The following is a 25286-nucleotide window of genomic DNA, read 5'->3' as shown; positions in this document are numbered from 1 at the left end:
TGATAAGATTTCCCTAAGCCTCAGGAAGGTTCAAATTCTCTAAGCACACACTCAAACACCACTGGCCAATAGGAAATCAAGGTGAAGCTTGGGTGGAAGCTTTGGACCCACATCCCCGGAGCAAATCTCCTGCAAAGCAGGCCTACAGCCGATCAGCACACACTCCCAGACTGCTCTGTGTAAGCAACTTCCCACTGGTCAGAACACCTGGGAGGGTTCGGACAGCCACTGTCTTCAGGGGAAACACACACACACACACACACACACACGGGACAGCTCAAGAACAGTGGAAGGAATCTATCACACTCATCGACGGTGCCGGCTGTTTACGGAAGCTACGATGTCCGTGCTCTCCAGTGTTGCACATGGCATTTTCTGAAGACAAAGGATGAGTGAAGCAAACTACTAGGCTCCTTTCCTGAGGGTTGAATGCAGCCCGGCAAGCAAGGCTGCTTTTTATGCTGTGCAAGATCTTACACAGACGTGATGCATATAGTCGCAGCAGGTGGGGATCTTGGGCCCAGAGCTGATGTCCAAAGCAGCAGCGTGGGACACCTTAGTGGCACGTCAGTCAGGAGAGGTTATGGGACTCGGTCTTCACACAGAAGCCAGGTTAGGCTTCCCATGTCCTGGACTGGCTATTTGGCTTTGATCGGGCTCGCTTTAGCTAGAAAGACAAGAACCCTCTTCGCGTTTCCTCCCTGCTCCTCTCCCGTCCCTTCCCCTCTGCACCAGGACAAGGCCCGGCAGCAGTGCGGCCCGTACCTCCTAGGCGCCCCCGCACGCGCACACTCCCCTCCTGTCCTCATCCATCCAAACTCCCCGCCTACTTCCTGAGCAGCCTCACCAGTGTCCTCATGGTGCCTCTGTATCCTCCTAGCTCTCCACGATGACCTCATGGAAGAGCTACTACCTACTTTGAGGGCCGAGGAGGAAACTCTGACTCTCCCTCAGGTAAACTCATTGTTCCTCAAGATTTTGTTTATTTGAAAGACAGAAAGACAGAGAAGGGGAGAGAGAGACAGATAGACAGACAGAGTGCACGAGAGCGCAAGCAGGGGGAGTAGCAGAGGGAGAGGAAGAAGCGGGCTCCCCTTTCGAGCAGGGTGCCCAATGTGGGCCTCCATCCCAGGACCCTAGGATCAGGTCCTGAGCTGAAGGCAGAAGCTTCAATGTCTGAGCCGCTCAGTCACCTCGCTAAAGTCATTTTGTGCTTCTGAGGGACAGCCAGTGTTTGATTTCTCTTTCCATGAAAGTGTCTGAGCATGGACATGCCAGAGGGGAGAGACCATGTCCTTGGTGCTGAGAGCCTGCCGTGAGTTTATACCATTAACGGACAGCCGATTGAGACGGGCACCACCATTGCTTAGGCAGTGGATGGTTGTGAGCATTTTCCACCAGGTCGTTCTGTCTATGGGAAATGGCTTTGGAATGAGTTGCTGATGAAAATGGATGGGGGAATTTTGACATAACATGCCGGAGCCAAGGACAAGGGGGTCATTATCGGGAGGTCATTTCCTCCTCCTCTGGAAAACAGACTCAATGACCGCATCACATATAGCTTGCTTACGACACACACCAAGGGCACAGAGATGTGTGCACACGGTGTGCACAGGGTGCGGGGATCCTCACTGGGTTTCCCTTTCTCCAACTGCAGGAGGCGGCGACTGGATACACCCCATATGCTTATACCCCCATCACTCCCCTTAGGGGGACAGATCTAACTCAACAAGGTAGGGTTTTCTCTCCTCCTTTGGTCTGGAGAGCTTCCCCCCTTCTGAGTTCCTCCCGGGAACAGAGGCTGGGGCGGACTGAACAAATGGAGTGTCCTGCAGAAACCCAGGACCCTGTGCTACAGTCCCTGCAAACCAGTAGGTCATTTGGGCGGTGTGCTTGGTGCGTCGGAGGGTTGGGGCTCGCTTTCGCGTGGGTCGATGCGACGGGACCGGGCATGTGGGTGTGTGGACTGCGTGCGTTTCACCAGAAGACATCTCCCACTGAATGGACTTGAGGGCACGGGTCAAAGTTTCAAAGCCAAACCTCCTCCATCGCCGCTGCACACACCCTGCTAGGACACCACATTCCTCGCTGACCACAGCTCCACCTGGAGGGTTGCTCAGGATTCCCTTTCCTCAGACAGGGATGGGGAGAAAAGGGGCCCACATCTGTCCTAGCTCGGGACGTTTCTAAGACAGGGTCAAAACACAAAGGAATCAGAAGCTACTTTAGTCGACCCAAACATCACCACCAGCCTTACAAAAACGCTCCCATCTTGAATGCACATAGAGGGAAGGCTCACTGGCAAATGGCAATAGCCAGGAAAGCTTCATCATTAGCTCGGGGCCCGATCCGACTTCCTGACAATCTGCTACATGGCCAGGTTAGAGAGTGCCCTTCTCTCGCCTGGCCTCCGCTCTCTCGTGAACTTGCCGGATCCTGACTGGGGGAGCTGGGTCCTGGGAAACTGGGTCCCGCGGACTCCAAGGACACACCCACATGCCACAGGAAAGGAAAGACTGGGAAGAATCAGCACTTTGCGGATGGGGACTCTGTTGGAATGGTCAGATGTCAGTATGTAGAAATCCTGGGTCTTTGGTTTTCCTGACCCTGCATGACTCAGGGACAAATAGAAACCTCTAGGGTACTTGTGCTTGCATTGAATGCAACCCTGCCACACAGTGTTCTTCTGCAGAAATACAATCTCTTAGAAGAGGCGAGAGGTAGGTGGGAGCAGCCAAGAAACGGTCTTGACCATGACCATGACACAGGCGCTGGTTGGAGGAACTTGCCTGTCAGTATGGAACGTGTCTCTTAGTGTTTACCCTTTCTGCTTGAAGAGGTCACCCTGATTCCTCTCCCTGTAGCTCGAGTTCAGAGTCAATATTTCTCCCTCCGTTCCTGCTCCTTGCCCTGACCTCTCTCGATGCAGCAGCAGCTTGCTCAGTCCATACGCACGCCATACACTCCCGGTCACGCCCACCCCAAGCGAAACTCCCTGAGCTCTTCCTGCCGAGCCCCACCAGTGGACTGACCATTCTGTGGATCTCTCCCTAGCTTGGCTGGATGGACAGGCGGGTGAGCGTTCAACAGGAAAGAATGAGGAAGACGCCCCGTTTTACACCAGAGTGGTACGCTGGCCTTTCTTTGCGGGAGACACAAAACTCTTCTGGCTTTTTAAATCAATCACATTAAAAAAATCTCAGCATGCACCATTGACAGGGTAGGGAGAAGTTTGAGAGAGAATCTGTTACCAAATGCTACCTAACCCCGAAGGCATTGCAGGGGGACTGGGACAACCACAGCAGGATCACCTACCATCTGGAGGGCAGGGAGCTTTGGTACAGATAGCAGCTATTCCTCCTTACCACCTATTTTGTCCAGTGGGACCTGGAACGTGGGACCTCTAGGAAGACTGGGCACATCTGCAGAGGACTCATTTTGCTCTCGTCACACTTTGTGGCTCACGGGCCTCTAGCACACTTCCGCATCGGGCTTCCTCCCATACCCCAGGGAACAAAAGAGCCATGCAAACAGGACAAAGCCTGATTTGATGTTCATACTCTTTTCTTTTCTGAAATCACAGGTGTCCCTGCTGGAAGAGGACGGCGGTAAGTATTCTGTATTCTAGAGTCACTCACTTGTTTGCAACAACCTGGAAAAGGGCAAAGGTCGGGGGTTCCTCACAGGCTCCACGATGAGAACCAACCTGATTCCAGGTCCGGCGGGACTGAGAAGAAGGGTCGGAGTAACAGAAAGGGATTTTCTGGGGAAAGACCCGTGGCTTCATGGCCCTGTCCCCGAAAACTACTGCGCTGCTCTTAGGTGGTGCAGGTTTGGGGGCAGGCAGTAGGTGTGCCTTGGAGATGGACTATTTCACAGCTACTCCAGGCCCTGTAGCTCCAACAGGAGGCAGAGTTTCTATTCACATCCCTGCTCCTCTCCAGGACCTTTCGTCCTCCATCCAGGAAGGGCCCACTGCAGCTCAGTCCATACTGATGAGCTCCCCACCTCCACACACATGTCCACACGTGCACGCCAAGCAAAGCTCCCCGAGCGATTCCCAAAGAGTCCCGTACGGGTCCCGACATTCTCTGTGTGTATCCACCCAGATCCCCTGGCTAGCCTGTACGATGACCTTGACGTGGACAGCACAGAAGGAGAGGTCCCATTTTTCACCAAGGTGGTAAGTTAGCCTTTCTTCAGGTGAGGTACAGCATCCCTTGTTTCTCTGATACTCGCAATCAGATCCGAACACCTCAGCACGTACAATGTCCTTGGTGGGGAGATTATTGAGGGAGCGACTCTTAGCCAGGGACACCCCATTTCAAAGACCCTGCAGGAAACAGCAGGTTCGGTTACGGTCCACAGGGTCCTTAGCTTTTTCACGGGTGCTACTGACACCGCCGTGCCACCAATGGACCCAGGGCATGCGACCTCTAGGTGGATTCCATATCACTGCCCATGACCCTGCCCATCACCAAGAGACCAAAAGAGCTGTGCACACAGGACAAGGCAGGACTTGATGTTCATCATGTTTTCTTTTCTGAAATCACAGGTGGCCCTGCTGGAAAGGGAGCATGGTAAGTATGCTGTCCTCTAGAGTCACTCATTGCTTTTGAGCAACCTGGACAATGGGCATGGTGGGGCCTCCTTGCAGGCTCCATCTTGAGAGCTACCCAGAATCCAATTCCTGTTGCAACGAGACTAAGGGTCATGTTCCGGACCGAGACCCGAGGCCTCGTGACCCTGGCCCTGGAAGCTACCGTGCTGCTCTTAGGTGCTGTAGGATCGGGTGCTGGGCACAAGGTCTGTTTCCATGGGAATCCATGTGCTGTGATTCGCAGGGTTGGTGTGTGTGTGTCAGGTGGGTGAATGCTGTGCTCTCGAACGTGTCTGGTCCCCTCAAAATGGCGATTAATGGTGTCCGCGTTCTCAGGGATGTTTCCCATCACTGTCACGTCATGAACATCCATTCATGGGAAAACTCTTCAACACCTACAATTGAAAGAGGTGTTCTTTCCTTGCAAATACACATCAATTTCCCCAGAAAACAAATCCCGTCGCTAACTAGGAAGGGCTAGACTGTGCCCCAAAGACACAAGTGTGTCTTTTCCAATCCCTGTTACTGAGTCAGTGTCCATGGGGCTCTCCTGCCAAGCTAGGTCTCGGGCTAGAATGGTCACAGCAGCTCCCTCTTGACACTGCACTCACACACACACATCTCTGCATCAGAGGCCCCACGATGCGTCTTCCCAACCTCATCGGAAACACTGAGTGCGGGGACATACTTCCTCCCTTCTGCAGGTGGCTTCCGGGCAGCCGCGTACAACAGCCCGTTCAGGGATGACCCGCACAAAGGGGTAGTGGCCAGGGAACAGATGGGGCCATTCACTCTGTGTTTCTCCATGGAGATATACCATTTCCCTACAGATACTGTGTCTAAGAATGCAAGTGGCCTTCTCCCAGGGAAATCCCACACCCACCACTGGTCCTTGCTGGGGATCTTGGAGGTGGGTCCAAAAGGTGTCCTATCCAAGGGGGAATGAGGTGGTCTTCAGGGACTGAGCATCACTGGGGGCACCTGGGCCCCCTCCATGCAGGAACGAAGGGTGCTCTGTGCATCGCAAGGTGGCCAAACAGAACCTCAAACCACAACAGGGGTGACAGGACAATCATCACCCATTTCGCTGGCCATCTGTCCATGCAAGGGGGCCTTGTTAGATTCGGAAGGTTTGGGCCAAGAGTCAACTCAAGGGAGTTCAGTGCCTGGGAATGGAAACAGAGCCAAAGCAGGGTTTCAGGGTTCTTTGGCAGCCAACAAGACTTTGTCTCATGAGAAACATGTATTGGAACAGAATCTGATTTTCCAACATCTCTTTTTCTCACTCGCATGTGCGGAATCCACGGGAGTACCTTTCACTGCTCTCCGAGGACACTCAACGGGCTTTTCCAGGGTAGTTGCACCAGTCTGCATTCCATGAATTGCATACAAAGTCTCTAATTTTCTGCCTCCTTCCAACATGGGTCCTGGGTTTGAATTCCTGGTTTGGGTCCTCCCCACCCTAACTGACAATGCCACAGCTCAGCATCCTTTGGATTCGCATTGCCCTCACGATGCGTTACGTTGAGCATCTTTTCGTACAATGTCTGTCTGACTGGCCGAGTCATTCGTTCCCTTTGCAGCACAGACTATTCCAGTCTTTTTCTCGATTCTTTCATTTGGTGAAATCCCGGTCTTCTTTTGTTTGGTTGGTTTTCTTTGTTGTTCTTCCTTTATGTCAGTGAACACACCTTTTCTGAAATAAGGATTGCCAAGGGTGTCTCCAATCTGTGGGCTGCCTTTTCACTCTGTTCGCTGTTTCAGACGAGGATGCTTTTCCTGGGCGGTCCTCTTGGGAAGCATCGTGATGCCAACATGAGCGCATTTCCGGGGGCATTTCTCTTCCGCTCCCAGGTGCCCCTGCCTATTTGTATGCCAGCACCCTCCTGTTGGCTCGGGGAAGTCATTCAAGGTATTGGAAGGTCAGCTTCTAGAGACCCACCACCGACTTCTTCATCTTCAGAAACGTCGTGGTTCGCTGTGTTCCTTTATGGTTCCCTTATCTATTCTAGCAGCTCCTCTGTCCTGAGAGCATCACATTGTATGCTTTAGATCAGTGCTGCACGGAATCCGCTCCCCATTTATTCTAGGAACTGGGGCTTCACCTTAATCTCTTCGGGTCCAAAGACCACCAGCAGCGCCTGGTGGGTGTGTGTGAGCCCGGGAACGTCTTCCCTTGATCAACATCCCTGTCAGGCCAGCCACTGATGCCCGAGCAATACGCGGGAGAGCAGGCCTCCTCTCTCGCTCCTCCTGGTTGGTGTCTAGTGCTGAGTGATCCAGGAAAGAGTCTGTCTAGCATCCATCATACACAGTCATTTATTATCTCAGCGCAGTACACGGAAATCATCAAGGGAACGAAAATGTCCAGTTGCTCACTCCCACTAGCCACACGTCAAGAGTCCCATAACGACTGGAGTTTCTGATGGTTGCGCTGGGAGGGGGACAGCGGTCATGGGCATGCAGAACTGACACTGAGGTGATTGCTGCAGCGTCCTGGTCTCATTAGAAGGCATGAAACTCCAATCCCTGTCTCCTCCAAGGGCTCCGGCTCCGCCAGCCCTGTGAACCTCTGAGAGCACTGCAGAAGGGTCAGGCAGATGCTGCACGGCCCAGAGACATCTCAACGCACCTGGGATGAAGGGGTGAGGCGGTTTCTCTCCTAACGGCATTGCTCCTCTTTCAGTTCTTGCAGATCTACTGATAGAGAGCATCGAGGACTACTCCTTCAGTGAGGACGAAGTCTCTTCAGGTAGGGAATGGCACCGAGGAGGGGAACACTGGGACAGGGCTCCCGGGAACATGGGGTTGCCCCTGCCGCTCTGGAGAAGGAAGAAGGTGGGTCAAAAACCACCAAGGAAAGCGATGCTCTGGCACAGGCATGATTTGCTCATATCACGGTCTCAGGATGAAAAGAACAGACGAGGTGTCCATGGGCTTTTAGGATAGGCTGGGTTTGTCATCACCACTCGACTCCTTGCGTGGCTCCTTGTAGGATCTTTCCCATCAAAGCTGCTCGTGCCTCCCTTGGCCACTGCCACACATCAAAGCTTGGTGGAGCAAAGCTCTTTGCTCATGGCCTCTCAGGAATGGTGCACAAGAGATTCTGCATCATTCTTGGCACGGGCCCAGACCTGGTCATGCTCAGGACTTGGCGGCCCCAACCGCACTCTCCTGGGCAAGAGACACTACGCAACACTCCGTTCTGGTCTGAGCCAGAAGGTGTAAGACAGGTCTAAATTCTCTCCCTCATAACCTCCACTACCAAACCATCCTGGTTCTCTCCAAGCTGCTGTACTTCAAGGGGACGCCCAGAGCTGCAGAAGGGAAAGCGTACTTCTCCTGGGTTCACTACACAGGTTCCCGTAAATCGGAGCTTCTGCCAGCCTTCACACCCCAGCCGAGTCTGACCTGGGGACGTGTGTTCCCAAGGGTGGGACGCCCCCATGCAGCTGCCCTGGAGAACCCCTGTCGTGGGCCACGGTCCCCTGGGCCTGTGTGAAGGGGCTGCTGGACCTGCTTCACACACTTGCTGCCCCGGGTCCACTCTACCTCTCACTAGCTGGCGTCGAAGCATAGCACAGGGCCTCTTGGGAGCAGGGCCAGGGAGTCATGGTTCCTCTCACAAACCCACCTCGCTGGCCCACAGCTCTGGCCATGCTCCCCACTCCCTAGGCATGCCCAAACGGCAAACATTCCTCAGGCCTGCCCAGGGCCCTACACACACCCCGACCCCGTCCATTCCTGGCAAGCCTCAGCAGGAGCACTGGCAGGAATCCTGTGTTTCAGTAACCACACCAATGGATGTTTTCCAGCCCTGAACAGCTGAGGGCGCCTGCACAATTTCCCATGCTCCTGTCTCCTGTCTCTATGACACTTAGGGAAACAGAGGGCGTTGCGTTCCCTGAAACACGTCCCTGGGAAGGTCATCCCAGTCCCTGGGCAGACATGGGCTGTGGGGACGTGGTGGGCCATCTCTCCCGGCACTTCCCCAGCAATCCCAGACCCATGACAGCTGCTCCCAGCACAGACGGATCGGGGGATTGATTCCAGGGGACCCAGGATATCTCCTCTCTTTCCTTGGTGGCCCCCTCCTGGATAACAATAGGACTGGTGGAGCTTGGCAGGGGGAAAGACATGGAGCATCTCTAGGGGAGGAGGTGGAGGAGGAGGAGGAGGATGAAGGAGAGCAGGGAAGGACAGGAAAAAGGACAGAGGAAAACAACGTCCCGCAGAGGCAGTCTTAGGGACAGTGACAGCCTCCAGGGGGGAAAGGATCACACAGCCAGGCTTCCGGGTCTTGGAGAGAATCGGAGGTGGGAAGAGCAGGTGGGCAACCAGAGACCCCCCTGTACCCTGTGGAGATCAAACGACCAAGGCCAGGGAGGACTCGGAGCTAGGGACGCACCCCACTGAGGGCAGAGCCCAGCATCCCCAGAGCAGCAGGCCGTGGGTCGTCACCTGCACTAACTCCCCTTTGTTCTCTCTCAGGGCCAACCCCAGCACCCTTGCTGCTCCCTAACCCGAAGAAGGATTCCACAGAAGATGATTCCGATGGAAGAAGCCACCCTGCGCCTGTAATTCACTTCCACCTCCATCTCTTGGGATTCCTCTCTCCTCTGTCCCTAAGTGCCTCCGCCCAGCTCTTCCCCTTTCCCTGCTTTGACGACGCCAACCCCGGAGGCCCTCGTCTCTGGCAGGCACTCGGGCTCTGAATGGGAACTGCTGCATGAAATCCCTGGGAAGCCCTCCTCACCCCTTTCCTACCATCACCCTGACCCCTCACCGTGGACTCTGGGAAGCAGCCCCGGACAGCAGAGCAGGGAGGAGGGCTGGGAATCGGCAGGGCACGGCTCACCCGGCTGGAGGGGCTTCGGGAAGGGAGGCTGGGCCTGGGTGTCCCCACTTGGTTCTCTGATGCCAGGGAGTCTGTGCTCATGCCCACTTCTGCTCTTGCTCTTAGCTCTCAAGAAACTTTCCTTCAGTGGACTTGGCGCAAACGACAAGGGAAGCAGAAGAAGAGGAGGACTCAGGAACGGGGTGAGTCGGGCAGGAAAAGGGGCCGGTGAACATGGACACACCTTTTCTCTCGTTGCCCCGTCCCTGTTGTGGGTACCTCAGCAAACAGCACAAAACCCGGGGTGCTGCCCTAGCCTCTGACCACAAAGAGGAGAGGAGAGGAAGATCCCAGTCCCTGCAGCACTAGGAAGTCCTGAGAACATCCCACGGGGAACCTCCACCTAATCCCTGCAACTCCCTGTGGTGGTTGGGCGCTGTCGACCAGGAGCTGCTGATCTTGGAGGGAGGGCCCTGGCTGCCTGGAGGGACTGGACCCCAGGCAGCCTAGGCACGGTGACCTTCTGGCAAAGGGCTCCACGCCGCCCATTGAGCCCCTCCCTCTGCACGACCCAAACATTGCCCTCCCACCCTGCAAAAGCCAGCAGACGGCTTGCTCCCGGACGACACTAGTCGCGAAGAGACAGTGGTGAGGTGGCCTCATCTCCCACTTCAGGCACGTGAGAAATGAGCAAACAAGACAGGCCCCCGGGCTCACAGGAGCAGGACAGCTCACCCCTCCCAGCGCTGCATCCCTGTGGGTGGGGAGTCAGGCCCGTTCTCCAGCTGAGTCATGTCCGCCGGCCACTCCCATACGATCTAACCAACACCTCCAGTCCCCCGAGCCTCCAAGATGCCTCGTGGGAGGTAGTGGGTCCCCTCATGGCACACTTTGCTTTGTGAGTTTCATACTCTAGAGACTCACCTCCATCCCTCAGTCGGCAGGGGAGATTCACCAGGGAAAGGCCACCCTGCCTACTCCCACCTTGCCCAACACCTGCCCACAGCCCGTGGACTGTGCGAACTCACTTCCCATGGGGGTCGGGAGCACGTGGTCATTGCCACGCCACCTGCAACACTCATGTGGGCAAAGGCTCCCCCCACAAAGAAGGGCACGTCCAGGGCTCTCAGAGAGGCCGGGGAAGGGACAGCCCATCAGGAGGAGGAGGACCCCGCCGTCATGGAGGAGGACGCTCAGGGAAGGGGCCTGAGGGACCCTGGCAGTGTAGCCTTCATTCAGCTCCAGGGGGCCCACAGGAAATTCCCCTTTCTTCAGGTCATGCATGGGTCCTGCAGGGAAACCTCCACCTCAACACCTCAGAAGACACGTCCCGCAAAACCCCACAGGCCTCTGGTAAGGCCCAGGCCACACGCCATTCGCTATCTCACACCACTCTACCCGTTGTCTCCACAGCTGCACCACAGGACAGTGTGCCCACCACCCCAAGGCACCAGAGGCTCCTGGGGTGCTCCGACAAAGGAAGCCAGGCGGGCCCTGGGGCCTCACTTGTGGCTCCAATTTGGGCCCGGAGGAGGATTCGGCGTGAACACACAGGGAAACACGCCTGCAGGAACGGCTCTCTTACGCCTGACCTCCGTAGGCCAAAGAGAAGACTTCTGGGCAGCCCACCAGAGGACGGCACTGGAGCCCCGAGGACGAGACGAGAGGACCCTCTGAGTCGGCCGCCACCACCCAGAGTTGGCTGCCCGGGCCCTGCCGATGATGGATACTTGGAACACGAGGCAACCACCTGGGCCCACAACAGTCCGTTGTGTGGGGAGACTGGGCCCACCTGGGACTGGGCGGGACAGCAGCCTTCCCTTTGTCTCCCCTGTCTGCTGCAGGGGCTGCTCCTCCTCCCGCTGTCCTCTGCAGTCCCCGACAACCCTGCAGAGCATGACACATGCAGGACGAAGCGGCACTGCCAGGGCCCCTTGATCACCCTGGGATCGACTCGAGGGGCAGCAGCCCTACCCCTGCTGGATTCCCCGAGGGTGCCGCACCGGAACCGCCCCCCGTCGCTTCGACGCACAGGACCGTGACCAATGCTGGGCTCAACACTGGAAGCAGCCCCACAAAACGGGCCCCGCTCAGCCTGTGTGTTTGGCAGCAGCAAGAGGTTTAGGGAGGAGAGGCTTTCCCCTGCACTCAGCGACCTCTTCCTTTTACAACTCAGACAGCAGAGGCCTCCCCCAGCTGGGCCTCTGCCACCTGACCAGGAACGACCCACGCGGAGGGACAGCTCTACGCCCCTATTCAGCAGGAAGAAGCTACAGAAGATGAGACCGTCCTCCTTCAACAACCTTCACCACGCAAGGCTCCGCACTGGTCAGGGGCACACGAGGAGGGAGGGGAAGGCTAGCTGAGCGCCAAGCAGGACCTGGCACGCCACACCGCCCCCCAACCTGTCATACGGGGGACATCCCTCAGGCGCTCTGACTACCCTCAAGCTGAGGAAAGGAAAAAACAGATTCTCCACAGATGGAGATCAAAACCCGGCAAGACCGGAGTCTCCCTCGGTTTGTAAAAGTCCTCGTGATTCTATAGGAAGAGGCCTGCTTAACAAGAGCCTAGCGACCTGCCAGAGGCCCGTATCTCCGTTTCCTGAAGCCCTGACATCTCCCTCCCCGCCACGACACTGAGGAAGGCTGAGGCCGAAGGAAATGTCCGTAGGACACAGTTTCTTTTCAAGCGTGCAGTCCCTGGGATGGACCTGTGAGAGGAGGAAGGTAACATTCCTCCAGGAAGCTCCGCACCATCTTTCAATTCATGCCTTCCTAGCAGGAAAAACCACCTTCCCTTCACAAGAGCAAAGCCAACTGTATCCTCGGTGTCCTCTGTCCTCCTGCCACGTTCTTGCAAAACCTCCCTTTTGCTTGACCTCCTCCAATGCCATCCCAGAAAGTCAGCCTCCTGTCACGACCCCAGCAAGCAGCCCTATCTACCCAAGGGTCGTATCCCTGTGCCTTAATAAAAAGCACCTCCTGCCAGCAGAGCCGTCTCAAGACTTCTTTCTTGACCATCGGCCTTGAATGCTAACCTCTTTCCTACATCAGTCCTGTCTCCTGTAGGGCTCCTGTGGAAACAACCCTGCAACACGGGCCCATTTCTGTCAACCCTTCCGACTCCATCCACCTCACCCACTACACATTCTGTGTCCTCCGAGGACTGGACCCTTCTGTGGTTCTTGCACTCAAACCCTCACATGGCCCCTCTTTCGGACCTCGACGTGGTTGACGTTGCCCTTCTGAAACTCCCCAGTCTCCCATCCTCACTTTCTTTGTCTCGCAGGTTTATCTGGTCCATAGGCTCTCATCACCAACACGCTACAACGGGTTTCTGCTCCTGAGTAGAGGACTCCATTCCTTTCCTTTCTCATCAAGCTCAAATCTTAACTCTCAGATGTTTGTCTCACAACTTTAAAAATTCTTCTTTCCCCTAATGCCTCTCTACCAGTTTCTCTTCTTCCTTTTTCAAGCCATCCTCCCTCCCTCCCTCCCTCCCTTCCTTCCCTACATGATCTTTTCGTTCTTTGTATTCTTTCCTCCCTCCCCCTCTTTCCTTTTCTCCTTCTGTTCTGTTAGTCCCCACACAGCATTTCAGTACTTTTTCACCAAGTGTTCCGGGACTCACTCTTTGTGTACAAGATCCAGGAGCTCATGGCAATCCGTTCCCTATTATAAAGGATGAAGGGAGACCCACACGGGGGCATCTCAAAGGTCTGCTTCTCTGCAAGTCAACGGGAAGCTTCAGGGTCATGAACCCTGGCCTTCCACACTAGAGCTGGACACGGGCTACGCTAAGCATTCCCCACAATCCCCTGTCATCCAAGACCCTGAGCATACGGGCTGTCCCACCAGAGACCAGAAGAGTTTCATTTCTCGGCTGAAATGGGCCTCCAGTCAAACCGCCGCCCGAGTGTCTGGAAAAGTCACTGGCTTCAGCACGACTCACGGGTATATAGTCTTTGAAACGGAAACATCAAAAATTTAATCAGCAGTTGACGTGGTATGAGGCTACCATGTAGAAAGATCTATCTGAATTCCGGAAGGAACAAGGCACGTGACTACAAGTGGCTTGCAGGGGTAGACACAGCGACCGTTCCTGAAGGGAGGGGCTGGAACGCGTTCCTTGAGTCAGGGAAAGGGAAAAACTTGAGGGAGCGATCCTGCCACAGCCCCTCGTGCTCCGGCCATTAGCACAGGGTTCACACTGCACAGGAACCCGGGCAATGCTGGAGCACAGCACGGAGATGTCTCACGTGCCTCACCTCACTCCCGGTGTGCTGTGTCCTGGGAAGACAAGCCTTGTATTTGCTGACAATGTGGAAGAGCCTTCAGCCATGGGTCCCTGGTGCCAGGGACATCAGAGCTCGTTCATCCTGGATCGCAGCACACCCATCTCCCCAGTGTGGGAGAGCCTTTAGTCGGGGCTCTAACCTCGGGAGACACGACAGAACTCACCCTTCCGAGGAACGGAGACGTGATACACATGGGGGGAACAACTCCACGGCAGTGCTCACCTCTGTACACAGTAAGACCACTGGAGACACACCTCAGCGATGGAAAGAAGGTGGGGGACCCTTGTTTCAGAGAGCTCTGCTCTTCTTTATGTCCAGGAACTCACACGGGGTAGATGCCATGTGCTGGGATTGCTGCACAAGAGCTCACAGCAACATACATCTCTTCGAGGCCATGGGCACATTCCCACAGACAGAAACCAACTGAATTTCATCTTCAGGGAAAAGCATTTAGGCCAGCCACACCCTTAGCCAGCACCTGAGGATCCACAGCGGCGGCAACCCTGACAAATGCGGTCAACGTGGAAGAGCCGTTCGATACAGCTCTCACATTTGGAGACACCAGACAACTCAGAGCAGAGAAACCTGTGTCTGTCATCATTGGGGCCCCACCTGTACCCAGAGTGCCCACCTTGCTCACCGCCACAGAAATCACACAGTACAAACCCTTGTCTCCCGTCACTGAGGCAGAGCCTTCAGTCAGAAGTGGGCCCTTTCCCAACACCAGAGAACTCACACAGGGAGAGCCACTAGCCCGGTATCCTGGTGGGAGAAGCTTCAGGTGGGGCTCAGGCCTGAGGCTCGGGCTACCATCTCAGAGTGTGCTTCATCCCTCACATGGGAGCGAAGGTGCAGGCACCCCTGGGACCCCCTGCATCATCGCTGTGGCTGAATGTGAGGACATCCCATATGGGAATCCCATTCCTCACGGAGCCAACACAGGAAGGACCTGGCAGGATTCGCACACAAGAAAATCCTCCCGTTCTGATGAGCAAAGGAATGGGCTCAGCTATCCCTTCTTCCCTAGACAGCAATGACACCCTCACACCGAGGAATCAGAACCAAGACAACTTACCACTGCGATGCACGTGCACCAGCGAGTCGACAGCGGTCACACTCCTGGACGTGCTGCACTTCCATCTGCACTGAAGAGACAGAAGCCAGACGCTCTTGATGCTGCCCAGTAGGCCACGTCCCCTGAGCCTCAAAGCGCCACCTGTAAAAACAAGGAGAGCATTCAGTCGAGGTCTCAGGACCCGCACGTGGGGAGAGACAGAGTCACCCATGATGGAAGCAGGCCCCTCCGTCCCAGCAGGGAGTGCAGGTTCAAGGAGGCCAAAACCACAGGGCCCCGCCATCTGTCAAAGTCTTAGCATTGCTGCTGGAAGGCCTTCCCCTAAAGCATGCTTGGCCAATTGCCTGCCAGGAGTTCCATGAGGCTGAAAAGGACGTCTGGTCTTTCCTTGCTAAGACATGCCTCTCATGGGCCCTGGTACTCAACAAGGAAAAAAAAAAAAAAAAAAAACCCAACAACGACGACTGACTACCTTCCCCTTCCACAACACCCTTCCACTTCAGGGTCGTGACTATGGCAGAGTTCACACTGTGCGCATTTTGCCCTGATAAACGCCAACCCTCCAATAAAGCACAGAGCAGAGTGTCAGGCTTGAGCACCCCAGCGACCTGGCTGGCTGCTGTGGCTCCCTGGGCCTCCCTCCCTCCCTCCCTCCCTCCCTGGCTCTAGTCCTTTCCAATAAGCATCTGCCTGGGCCCTGGGACTCTGGCTGTCCCCAGGTGCCCCGGGCCCTGGGTACAGGCCGTGAAAGGCAGTTGAGGGGCTACAGACTCCAGCCGGCCGGCCCTGTGCTCCCCTCAACCCAACCACCGTGGTAACCAACGTGGGCCCAGGTGCCAGATCCAACTGCAGCCCCCGCCTTCCTGCTCAAACACAGGGTCGCTTCCGAAGCAAGGCACATCGGCCCCAAATAACCTGCCCCTTTGCCCCCACCCCACCGGCCTGAATATCCCCTGGGGACAGAAACCCCAGAAGACAACACAACCTCCATTCCAGTCAGCACATTTCACTCATCCTCACGTCTTGCACAGGCTGTCTGATGGGTCCAGAAAAATCCGCCTACGGTATGGCCCACGTGCTGCTGTGATGTTAGGAACCCTTCACCTCCCCAGAGTTTGAAAGGTCACCTGACCCATTTTGGAGGGCTGTCCCAGCGACCACGCCCACTTCTCCTGCCAGCCTGGGACTCTGCCTGCAGAAAAAGAACAAGAAAGAACAAGAGTTGGTGATAATGTGAAGAAATAGGAACCTTGTGTACTGATGGTGGGGATGAAAACTGGTGCAGCCATTATGGAAAACAATGTGGGGGGGTTCCTCAAAAATTTAAAAATAGAACTGTCATATGTTCCAGTAATTCCATTACTGGGTATTTACTCAAACAAAATGAAAACATTTGAAAAGATACGTTTATATTGCAGCACTATTTACAGTAGGCAAGATATGGAAGAGCCCGTCAATAGATGACTGGATAAAATGACGTGGTGTATATATAGATATATATATAGAGAGAGAGAGATAGAGATTATATAGATAGCTAACAGACTAGTACTTGGCCAGAGAAAAGAATGAAATCTTAACATTTGCAACAACAACACGGATAAATCTAGAGGGTATAATACTAAATGAAATAGGTCAAAGAAAGACAAATATCCTAGGATTTCAATCATATGTGAAATTTAAGAAACAAAACAAAGCATAAAAGAGACCCCAAAAAAGAGACTCACAAATATAGAGAACAAACTGGTGATTACCAGAGGGAAGGTGCGTGGAAAGAGGGCATGAGACAATGAGGGTGAGTCATTTAAAAGGAAAAACAAACTCTATCTGAAGTCAATATTATTGTCTATGTACAAAATCTCAAGTATCTTATAAAAAAAATCTATTGGAAGTAATGAGGAAATACCAAAACATCATAGGATACAAGGTCAATGTAAAAAAGTCAACTATTTTCCTATATCTGAATAAAGAATTGAATTCCAAATTTTCAAATGAAAAAAAAATACTCTTTACAATACACCCCTAAAAAGGGTACTCAAGTATAAAATCTAACACAATACATATACACAGGAAGACAAAACTGATGGAAGAAATCAAAGATCTAAATAAATGGAGAGAGAGTTCATATTCATCAGTAGCAAGACTCAATATGGCTAAGAGGTCAATTCTTTCCAACTTAATCAATAAATTCAATGAAATCCAAATAAAACCTCACAGTTATTTTGCAGATAATGACAAGAAGTATTCTGAAGTTTACACAGAAAGGCAAATATCTAGAAGAGCCAACACACTGGACACCTGGGTGGCTCAGGTCATGATCCCAGAGTCCTGGGATCAAGTCCCGAGTCAAGCTCCTTGCTCAGAGGGGAGCCTGCTTTTCCCTCTGCCCTCTCTGCCTGTGACATCCCCTGTTTGTTCTCTCTCTCTGACAAATAAATAACATCTTTAAAGAAAGTTTAAAAAAAAAATAGAATAGCCAACACAATGTGGAAGAAAAATGAGAATTCACCTCACCTGGTCTTGAGACTTACTATAAAGCTACTAGCCACCAAGACAGTGTGTTAGTGCTGAGGGAGACACACAGATCAACAGAACAGATTACAAGGACCAGGAATAGATCTACCAAAATAAAGTCAAACATTTTTTGACAAAGGCACAAAAGGAATAAAAGGAGAAAAGATAGTCTTTCAATAAATGGTGCTCGAACAACCGAACACTCATGCAAAAGAAATGAAACTAGACACAGACCTTACACAAGTATTAACTAAAAATGAATCAGAGATATAAATATAAAAATACAGGAGAAAAATCTCTAGGACACTGGTTTGGGGGATGGGTTTTTAGATTCAACAGCAAAAGCATATTCCACAGGGAAAAGCATGTGTTGGATATTTTTTTTTAAAGATTTTATTTATTTTATTTGACAGACAGAGATTACAAGCAGGCAGAGAGAGAGAGGAAGGGAAGCAGGCTCCCCGCTGAGCAGAGAGCCCTATGCGGGGCTTGATCCCAGGACCCTGGGATCATGACCTGAGCTGAAGGCAGAGGCTTTAACCCACCGAGCCACCCAGGCGCCCCCATGTGTTGGATATTATTAAAAATAAAGTCTTCTGCTCTGTGAAAGACATTTTTAAGAAAATGAAAGGATAAGGCACAGACAGGGAGAAAATATTTGGAACACAGGTATCTAATAAAGGCTTTGTGTCCAACATCACAAAAGAGCTCTTAATGATTCAATAATAAGAAAAGAAATGACCAAATGACAAATATGTAAAAGATTTGAACAAACTCTTCACCAAAGATATAAGGATAGCAAATAAATACACAAACAGATAGATGCTCCACATCACCTCAGTGGGAATATGCAGACAACATGACACAGGTATTGGAATGGTTACATCAAAAATAATGACAGTGCCAATTTCAGGTCCAGAATCAGAACAACAAGATTCTCATTCATAGTTGGTAGGAACAAAAACTGATACAGCAACTTTGTAGAAATAGTTTGGCAATTTCTTGCGAAGCTAAACATACATACATACATACATACATACATACATAACAAACACAGCAATTTCACATCCTATGTTTTTGAAAACTTGTGTTTTAAAACCTACATGTGAATATTTCTAGCACCTTAATTCAAATGGTCCCAAACTGGGAGAATCAAGCATCCATGGGTTAACCACTCTCAAATCATGTATGCAACTCTGAAATCATGTATGTGTATTCTAGAATTGAACTATCAAATAAATGAAATCCTGATGTTAGCTGGATTCTCACTGTTAGTGCAGGAGATTACAGACAAGCAAGGGGAGAAGGTTAGAAGGTTAGAATGTTCTATCTGGTAATGCTTACAAGAGGAGACAACAGTGTGAATACTTAGCTTACTATACATACAGATGGTTACATATTAAAATATTTATAGACACCTGTATATACATGAGTGAGTATACACATATTCCCTGTTCAGTTAGCTGAGAGGGTCTTGGAGCAATGATTTAACATTCACAACAGACACACCTAGTCCCCCAATCTTGGTTTCTCATACTATGCTCCAATGAAAAGAACCAGAACTACTTAGGGGGAAAAAATGGCTAATTCCAGGGCAGGAAAGACATAAGATGCACCTGGAAAATCTACTGCCACAGAGTAAGGTAGAAATATTCAAACAATAACCGGGTATGTCAATAGACACAGGAAGCGACAGAAGGTGCTTTTTAAAAAATTTATTTACTTGTTTTTGAGAAAGTAGAAAAGGAGAGAAAGCATAAGCAGCAGGGAGGAGCACAGGGAGAGAGAGAGAATTTCTATTTATTTATTTATTTATTTATTTATTTGACAGACAGAGATCACAAGTAGGAAGAGAGGCAGGCAGAGAGAGAGGGGGAAGCAGGCTCCCTGCTGAGCTGAGAGGCCGATGTGGGGCTCGATCCCACGACCCCGGGACCACGACCTGAGCTGAAGGCAGAGGTTTTCACCCACTGAGCCACCCAGGCACTCTGAGAGAGAGAATTTCAAGCAGGCCCCACACTCAGCAGAGAGCCCAACCTGGGGATGGATCGCAAGACCCTGAGATCATGACCTGAGCCGAAATCAAGAGTCAGACACTCAACCAACTCAGCCACCCAGGTGCCACTAGAAGATGCTTTTACTAACAAACCTGGAACAACTTGAGCAACAACAGGAACAAGGTATCATTGTACTAGAACCAAAATATAAAATAACTAGCCACGAATTCGTGCTGATATAAATGGATTAGTAAATAGGAGAGAACAGAAAAATCTCCTATGCAGAATTCCTGATAATTTATGTACATAATCATGTAGCTACTCCAACAGGAAGGAGGTATAGTGTAGTAAGTGGTATAGTGTAATTGCCCACTTCCTTCCAAGGAGTACAGTATGAGGACAGAGAAAACAAAGTAATAAGTCATGTCCAGACCACTAACCCTTGATATGATAAGACCAAAGGACATTTTATCTCTGTGGTCTCCCTCCAAGAAACCCATAACCTCAGTCTAATCATGAAACAACAGCAGACAATTCCCAGTTGAGGGACATTCTACAAAACACCTAACTGTACTCCTCAAAACTGCCCAGGTTATCAAAAACCAGGGAAGTCTGAGAAATTGTCACAGCCAAGGGGAGCCTAAAGAAATGACTAAGTGAAAGGTGGCATTCTGAAACAGAATACCTGCATGGGGGAGAAAACACCAGGGTCAACTATCAAAAGACAAATCACATCCCATAAAATAAGAGTTTGCAACCCATAAAATGGACAAGCACTAGTATCCCTAATCTATAAAGAGCTAGACACTGAAGAAGAAGAAAAACAAAAAAAGCCACAAACCTAAGAGCAAAATGGGCAAAAGATATGAACAGAGGGTTCACAGAAACGTAAATACACCTTTCAGATACATGAAAAAATACTTCACCTCACTCATAGTTAAGAAGCTTGCAGAGATAAACTTCATAAAATACCACGTTTCTCTTTCCACTGCCAAAATTCCAGAAGTTGAACCACATGTTCTATGGGTGAAGCTGTGGACAAACAAGCACGGATGTGGTGTCGATGGGAGTGACACAAAATGATACCACAATCCTGAATGATCGAGTTATCAATTCTATGCACCCGTTGACCTGGCAGCACACTTCTAGGAATTAGATAGAAAAAACCTATACGTACAAGGTCATTCACTAGAACATGGTTTGTAATAGCAAAAGGTTTGAAATAGTACATAACTAATAATAACCAGTTAACTAACTATGGAACGTCCATGCTTGAATTACTGTCAGCTATAACAAAGAAACAATCCATGTTCTGCTTAGATACAGATGTCTGGGACAGGCTTTTCAGAAGTGACAAAAAAGCAAAGAAAGAACAGAAAATCATGTATAGACTCCTTACTCAAAGTGTGGCTCCCTGAGCAGCAGAGTCCGCTTCACCTGGGAGCTTTTTAGAAATGCAAAACCCAGGGTCCCCACCAGATCCACTAAATCAGCATCTGCATTTTAACAGGATGCCAGCAGTGTACAGCTGCATCTAAGTTCAGAAAGCCCTAAAAATGATGGATTCCCTTCTAAATAAAAGTAGGGGGCATACAAGAGTATCTTTTACCTGAAAAAAGCAGCACTGGTAGGACAAACAAGACAGACAGATATCTACAGCAGGATGACCATAACTCCAGTTTGTCTGGGACTGTCCCGATATAGCCAGTTGTCCCATTATAACTTTATGAACCTCTTTCATTCTCAGTGGAAGTGTCTCAGTTGAGATGAAAAATGTCACCCTTCCTAGAGGGAACATCACTTAACCTTTTTAACCATGTTATTACTAATTCAGAAGTATTTTATTAAAAAGAGAGAGAGAGAGAGAGTGAAGACCAGTCAGGAAAAAACACAGACTGAAGAAAAGCAGTGAGCCAAGGATGGTTGATCAACAAACCCAAGGAGAGGCAACGTCTGGGGCAAAAGGGAAAGACAACTTTGTGAGGAACAGTAAGGGGATGTATCAGAGTTAAGAAAGGAAAGCTAGCAGGCAGGTGTGTCAGAGACAATAGAGACTGAGGGTTATGCTGCAGGATGGTCCAGTAAGACTAAAGCCAAAAACTGGATTTGACTACAATTTGGTAGCCTTTTCCAGAGCTGACTCAGCTGAATGTCGAAGAAGCAAAAATGCATTCATGAAGTTGAAATATGAATGAGAAATGCAGAAACCAAAGCTGGAACAGGCGGCTATTCAAGCTAGAGATGTGAACAAGTGGACACAAACACTTAGGGAGAGTCATCTGGAGGACGTGTGGTCCCTCCATTCCACCAGATCTTCAAAGTCCTATTTCTGGATCAAGCAGGACCATGAGAGAGCTGTCCACTCAGGCCTCATTGTTCGGTCCCCTGAAAAGCAGCCATACACTTCTAGCACAATGCTGTGTCTACCAGATATGATTATAGGCAATTTTAGTGTTATTAGGAAAATCAAAGTTTTTACAACTTGCACAACTCTGTGAAATTAAGAGTCCTGCTTCTCATTCTACCAACTGTTCTTTGAATTTGCTTGATATACTTGATACACTTCCCTTCAAGTAATTCTTGCCTATTTCTATCTTTTAGGTTTTATTTTTAAGATTTTATTTATTCATTTGACAGAGAGAGATCACAAGTAGGCAGAGAGGCAGGTACAGAGAGAGAGGGAAGCAGGCTCCCTGCTGAGCAGAGAGCTCGATGTGGAGCTCGATCCCAGGACCCTGCGATCATGACCTGAGCCAAAGGCAGGGGCATTAACCCACTGAGCCACCCAGGAGCCCCTCTATTTTTTTGTTTCAAAAATATGAATCCTTTCAAATTTTAGAAAACTCATTTTAAAACAAAGTGGAATCAGGTAACGTGATGTGATGCCCCCAGCTTTATTTTTGTTTTTCAACATTTCCTTAGCGATTCGGGGTCTCTTCTGATTCCATACAAATTTTAGGATTAGTTGCTCCAGCTCTTTGAAGAATATCAGTGGAATTTTGATCGGAATGGCATTAAAAGTATATATTGCTCTAGGCAGTATAGACATTTTAACAATGTTTATTCTTCCGATACAAGAGCATGGAATCGTCTTCCATCTTTTTGTGTCTTCTTCAATTTCTTTCATGAGTGTTCTGTAGTTCCTCGAGTACAGATCCTTTACCTCTTTGGTTAGGTTTATTCCCAGGTATCTTATGGTTCTTGGTGCTATAGTAAATGGAATCGATTCTCTAATTTCCATTTCTGTATTTTCATTGTTAGTGTATAAGAAAGCCACTGATTTCTGCACATTGACTTTGTATCCTGCCACGTTGCTGAATTGCTCTATGAGTTCTAGTAATTTGGGGGGTGGAGTCTTTTGGGTTTTCCATATAACGAATCATGTCATCTGCGAAGAGAGAGAGTTTGATTTCTTCATTACCAATTTGGATACCTTTTATTTCTCTTTGTTGTCTGATTGCTGTTGCTAGGACTTCTAATACTATGTTGAACAAGAGTGGTTAAAGTGGGCATCCTTGTCTTGTTCCTGATCTCAACGGGAAGGCTGCATGGTACTGGCATAAAAACAGACACATAGACTGTGGAACAGAGTAGAGAGCCCAGCTATGGACCCTCAACTCTATGGTCAATTAATCTTCGACAAAACAGGAAAAAATATACAGTGGAAAAAAGACAGTCTCTTCAATAAATGGTGCTGGGAAAACTGGACAGCTATATGTAGAAGAATGAAATGCAACCATTCTCTTACACTGTACACAAAGATAAACTCAAAATGGATAAAAGACCTCAACGTGAAACAGGAATCCATCAGAATCCTAGAGGAGAACATAGGCAGTAATCTCTTCGGTATCAGCCACAGCAACTTCTTTCAAGATATGTCTCCAAAGGCAAAGGAAACTAAAGTGAAAATAAACTTTTGGGACTTCATCAAAATCAAAAGCTTCTGCACAGCAAAGAAAACAGTCAAAAAAACAAAGAGGCAACCCATGGAATGGGAGAAGATATTTGCAAATGACAGTACAGACAAAAGGTTGATATCCAGGATCTATAATGAACTCCTCAAACTCAACACACACGAAACAGGCAAACATATCAAAAAAGGGGAAGAAGATATGAACAGACACTTCTCCAATCAAGACATACAAATGGCTATCAGACACATGAAAAAATGTTCATCATCATTAGCCCTCAGGGAGATCCAAATTAAAACCCCATTGAGATATCACCTTACACAAGTTAGAATGGCCAAAATTAACAAAACAGGAAACAACATGTGTTGGAGAGGATGTGGAGAAAGGGGAACGAACCCTCTTCCACTGTTGGTGGGAATGCAAGTTGGTGCAGCCTCTTTGGAGAACAGTGTGGAGATTCCTCATGAAATTAAAAATAGAACTTCCCTATGACCCTGCAATTGCACTCCTGGGTATTTACCCCAAAGATACAGATGTTGTGAAAAGAAGGGCCATCTGTACCCCAATGTTTATAGCAGCAATGGCCACGGTCGCCAAACTGTGGAAAGAACCAAGATGCCCTTCAACGGATGAATGGATAAGGAAGAAAGATGTGGTCCATATACACTATGGAGTATTATGCCTCCATCAAAAAGGATGAATACCCAACTTTTGTAGCAACATGGACGGGACTGGAAGAGATTATGCTGAGTGAAAAAAGTCAAGCAGAGAGAGTCAACTATCATATGGTTTCACTTATTTGTGGAGCATAACAAATAACATGGAGGACATAGGGAGATGGAGAGGAGATGGAAGTTGAGGGAAATTGGAAGGGGAGATGGATCATGAGAGACTATGGACTCTGAAAAACAATCTGAGGGGTTGGAAGTGGCTGGGGGGTGGGAGGTTGGGGTACCAGGTGGTGGGTATTATAGAGGGCACAGATTGTATGGAGCACTGGGTGTGGTGAAAAAATAATGAATACTGTTTTTCTGAAAATAAATAAATTGAAAATTTTTTTTTAAATAAATAAAAAATAAAACCCTGTCACAGACCCCCCCTCCAAATAAATAAATAAATAAATAAAACAAAGTGGAAATAAACAAACAAAAAGCTCACCTGGGATGTGTTCCTTTTCTGCTCTGAGTCGAGGAGGGAGAGCTGAGGAAGAAGGAAGGAAGAAGGAAGTTAGAAGAGACTTGGCCTGCCTTGCAGTTCCTGGATTTACCTGCCTACACAGCGCCACATACAATATACTTACATGTCCATGTGTGGCTCCGATAGATGTTGAGCTTAGACATGATACTCTTCACTGAGTGAATGTAAACAATTGTTCCTTCTGGATTTATTATCAATTTAGGTTCTGTGACACAGAAAAATTAAAAACATGAGAAGATGAGTTTAACATTTACCAGTAACCTAAAGGAGGAAACACTATGGCTTTTTCAGAACTGATGTGGGAAAAATTAAAAATTAAAAATCTCAAGCCACATTGTTATTCTGTTTTCCTATGAACACTATTAATCCCCTGAGGTCAGAAAATCCAAGAAACTCTGGAAAAAAGAGATGGGGGTGTCGAAGCCAAGATAAAAAAATAAATGTTTAATGTTGGTTTCTTACAACTTTCAAAAGGTCATTAAATAAGAAACTATCTTTGACTTAATTAAACTATCTATGACTTAACCCACTGAGCCACCCAAGAACTCCTGGAGAGACTTTGTGAAACAATCTCGTATAAACAGAGGAGTTTTCCAGAGTAGCAGATAGTGAAATGAACATTTCAGTCTCCTAGGTGCCCTCAGGAGTCTCCTTTTCTGAATGTCCAAAAATGCAGGTAGTTAACATACAGTGCAGTATTGCGTTCTGCAGTACAACTCGGGGACTCATCACTTCTCTCCACCACTCAGTGCTGACCACAACAAGTGCCTTTCTCAATGCCTATCATCTAACGACTCCTCTCCAACCCACTTCCCTCCATGACCCCACAGTGTGCAGGGATGCCTTCACCCTCAGAGT

At 49.7% G+C, this 25286-nt stretch overlaps 1 protein-coding gene across 5 annotated transcripts in view; it reads right to left on the bottom strand.

Annotated features, from left to right (window-relative positions):
* Window positions 1–25286, bottom strand: part of LOC123388177 — a 55558-nt gene that overhangs the window by 8103 nt on the left and 22169 nt on the right. For 3 of the 5 annotated variants that reach the window (XM_045067379.1, XM_045067381.1, XM_045067378.1), the window contains exons 2-5: window positions 24532–24633; window positions 24390–24431; window positions 15945–16004; window positions 14813–14953 (exon numbers count right to left, since the gene is read on the bottom strand). In XM_045067379.1, coding sequence (XP_044923314.1) covers window positions 14813–14953; window positions 15945–16004; window positions 24390–24431; window positions 24532–24633 — 345 coding nt within the window. Of the gene's footprint in view, window positions 1–4579; window positions 4996–14812; window positions 14954–15939; window positions 16005–24389; window positions 24432–24531; window positions 24634–25286 lie in introns of those variants that run through there. The other 2 variants (XM_045067380.1, XM_045067382.1) reach the window with 2 other exon arrangements.

This window comes from Mustela putorius, unplaced genomic scaffold (assembly GCF_011764305.1).
Source record: "Mustela putorius furo isolate JIRA1106 unplaced genomic scaffold, ASM1176430v1.1 tig00003891_pilon_pilon_pilon, whole genome shotgun sequence".
NCBI classification, from domain to species: domain Eukaryota; kingdom Metazoa; phylum Chordata; class Mammalia; order Carnivora; family Mustelidae; genus Mustela; species Mustela putorius.
Note: the sequence above shows the minus strand (reverse complement) of the source record. Positions and strands in the feature narration are given on the sequence as shown.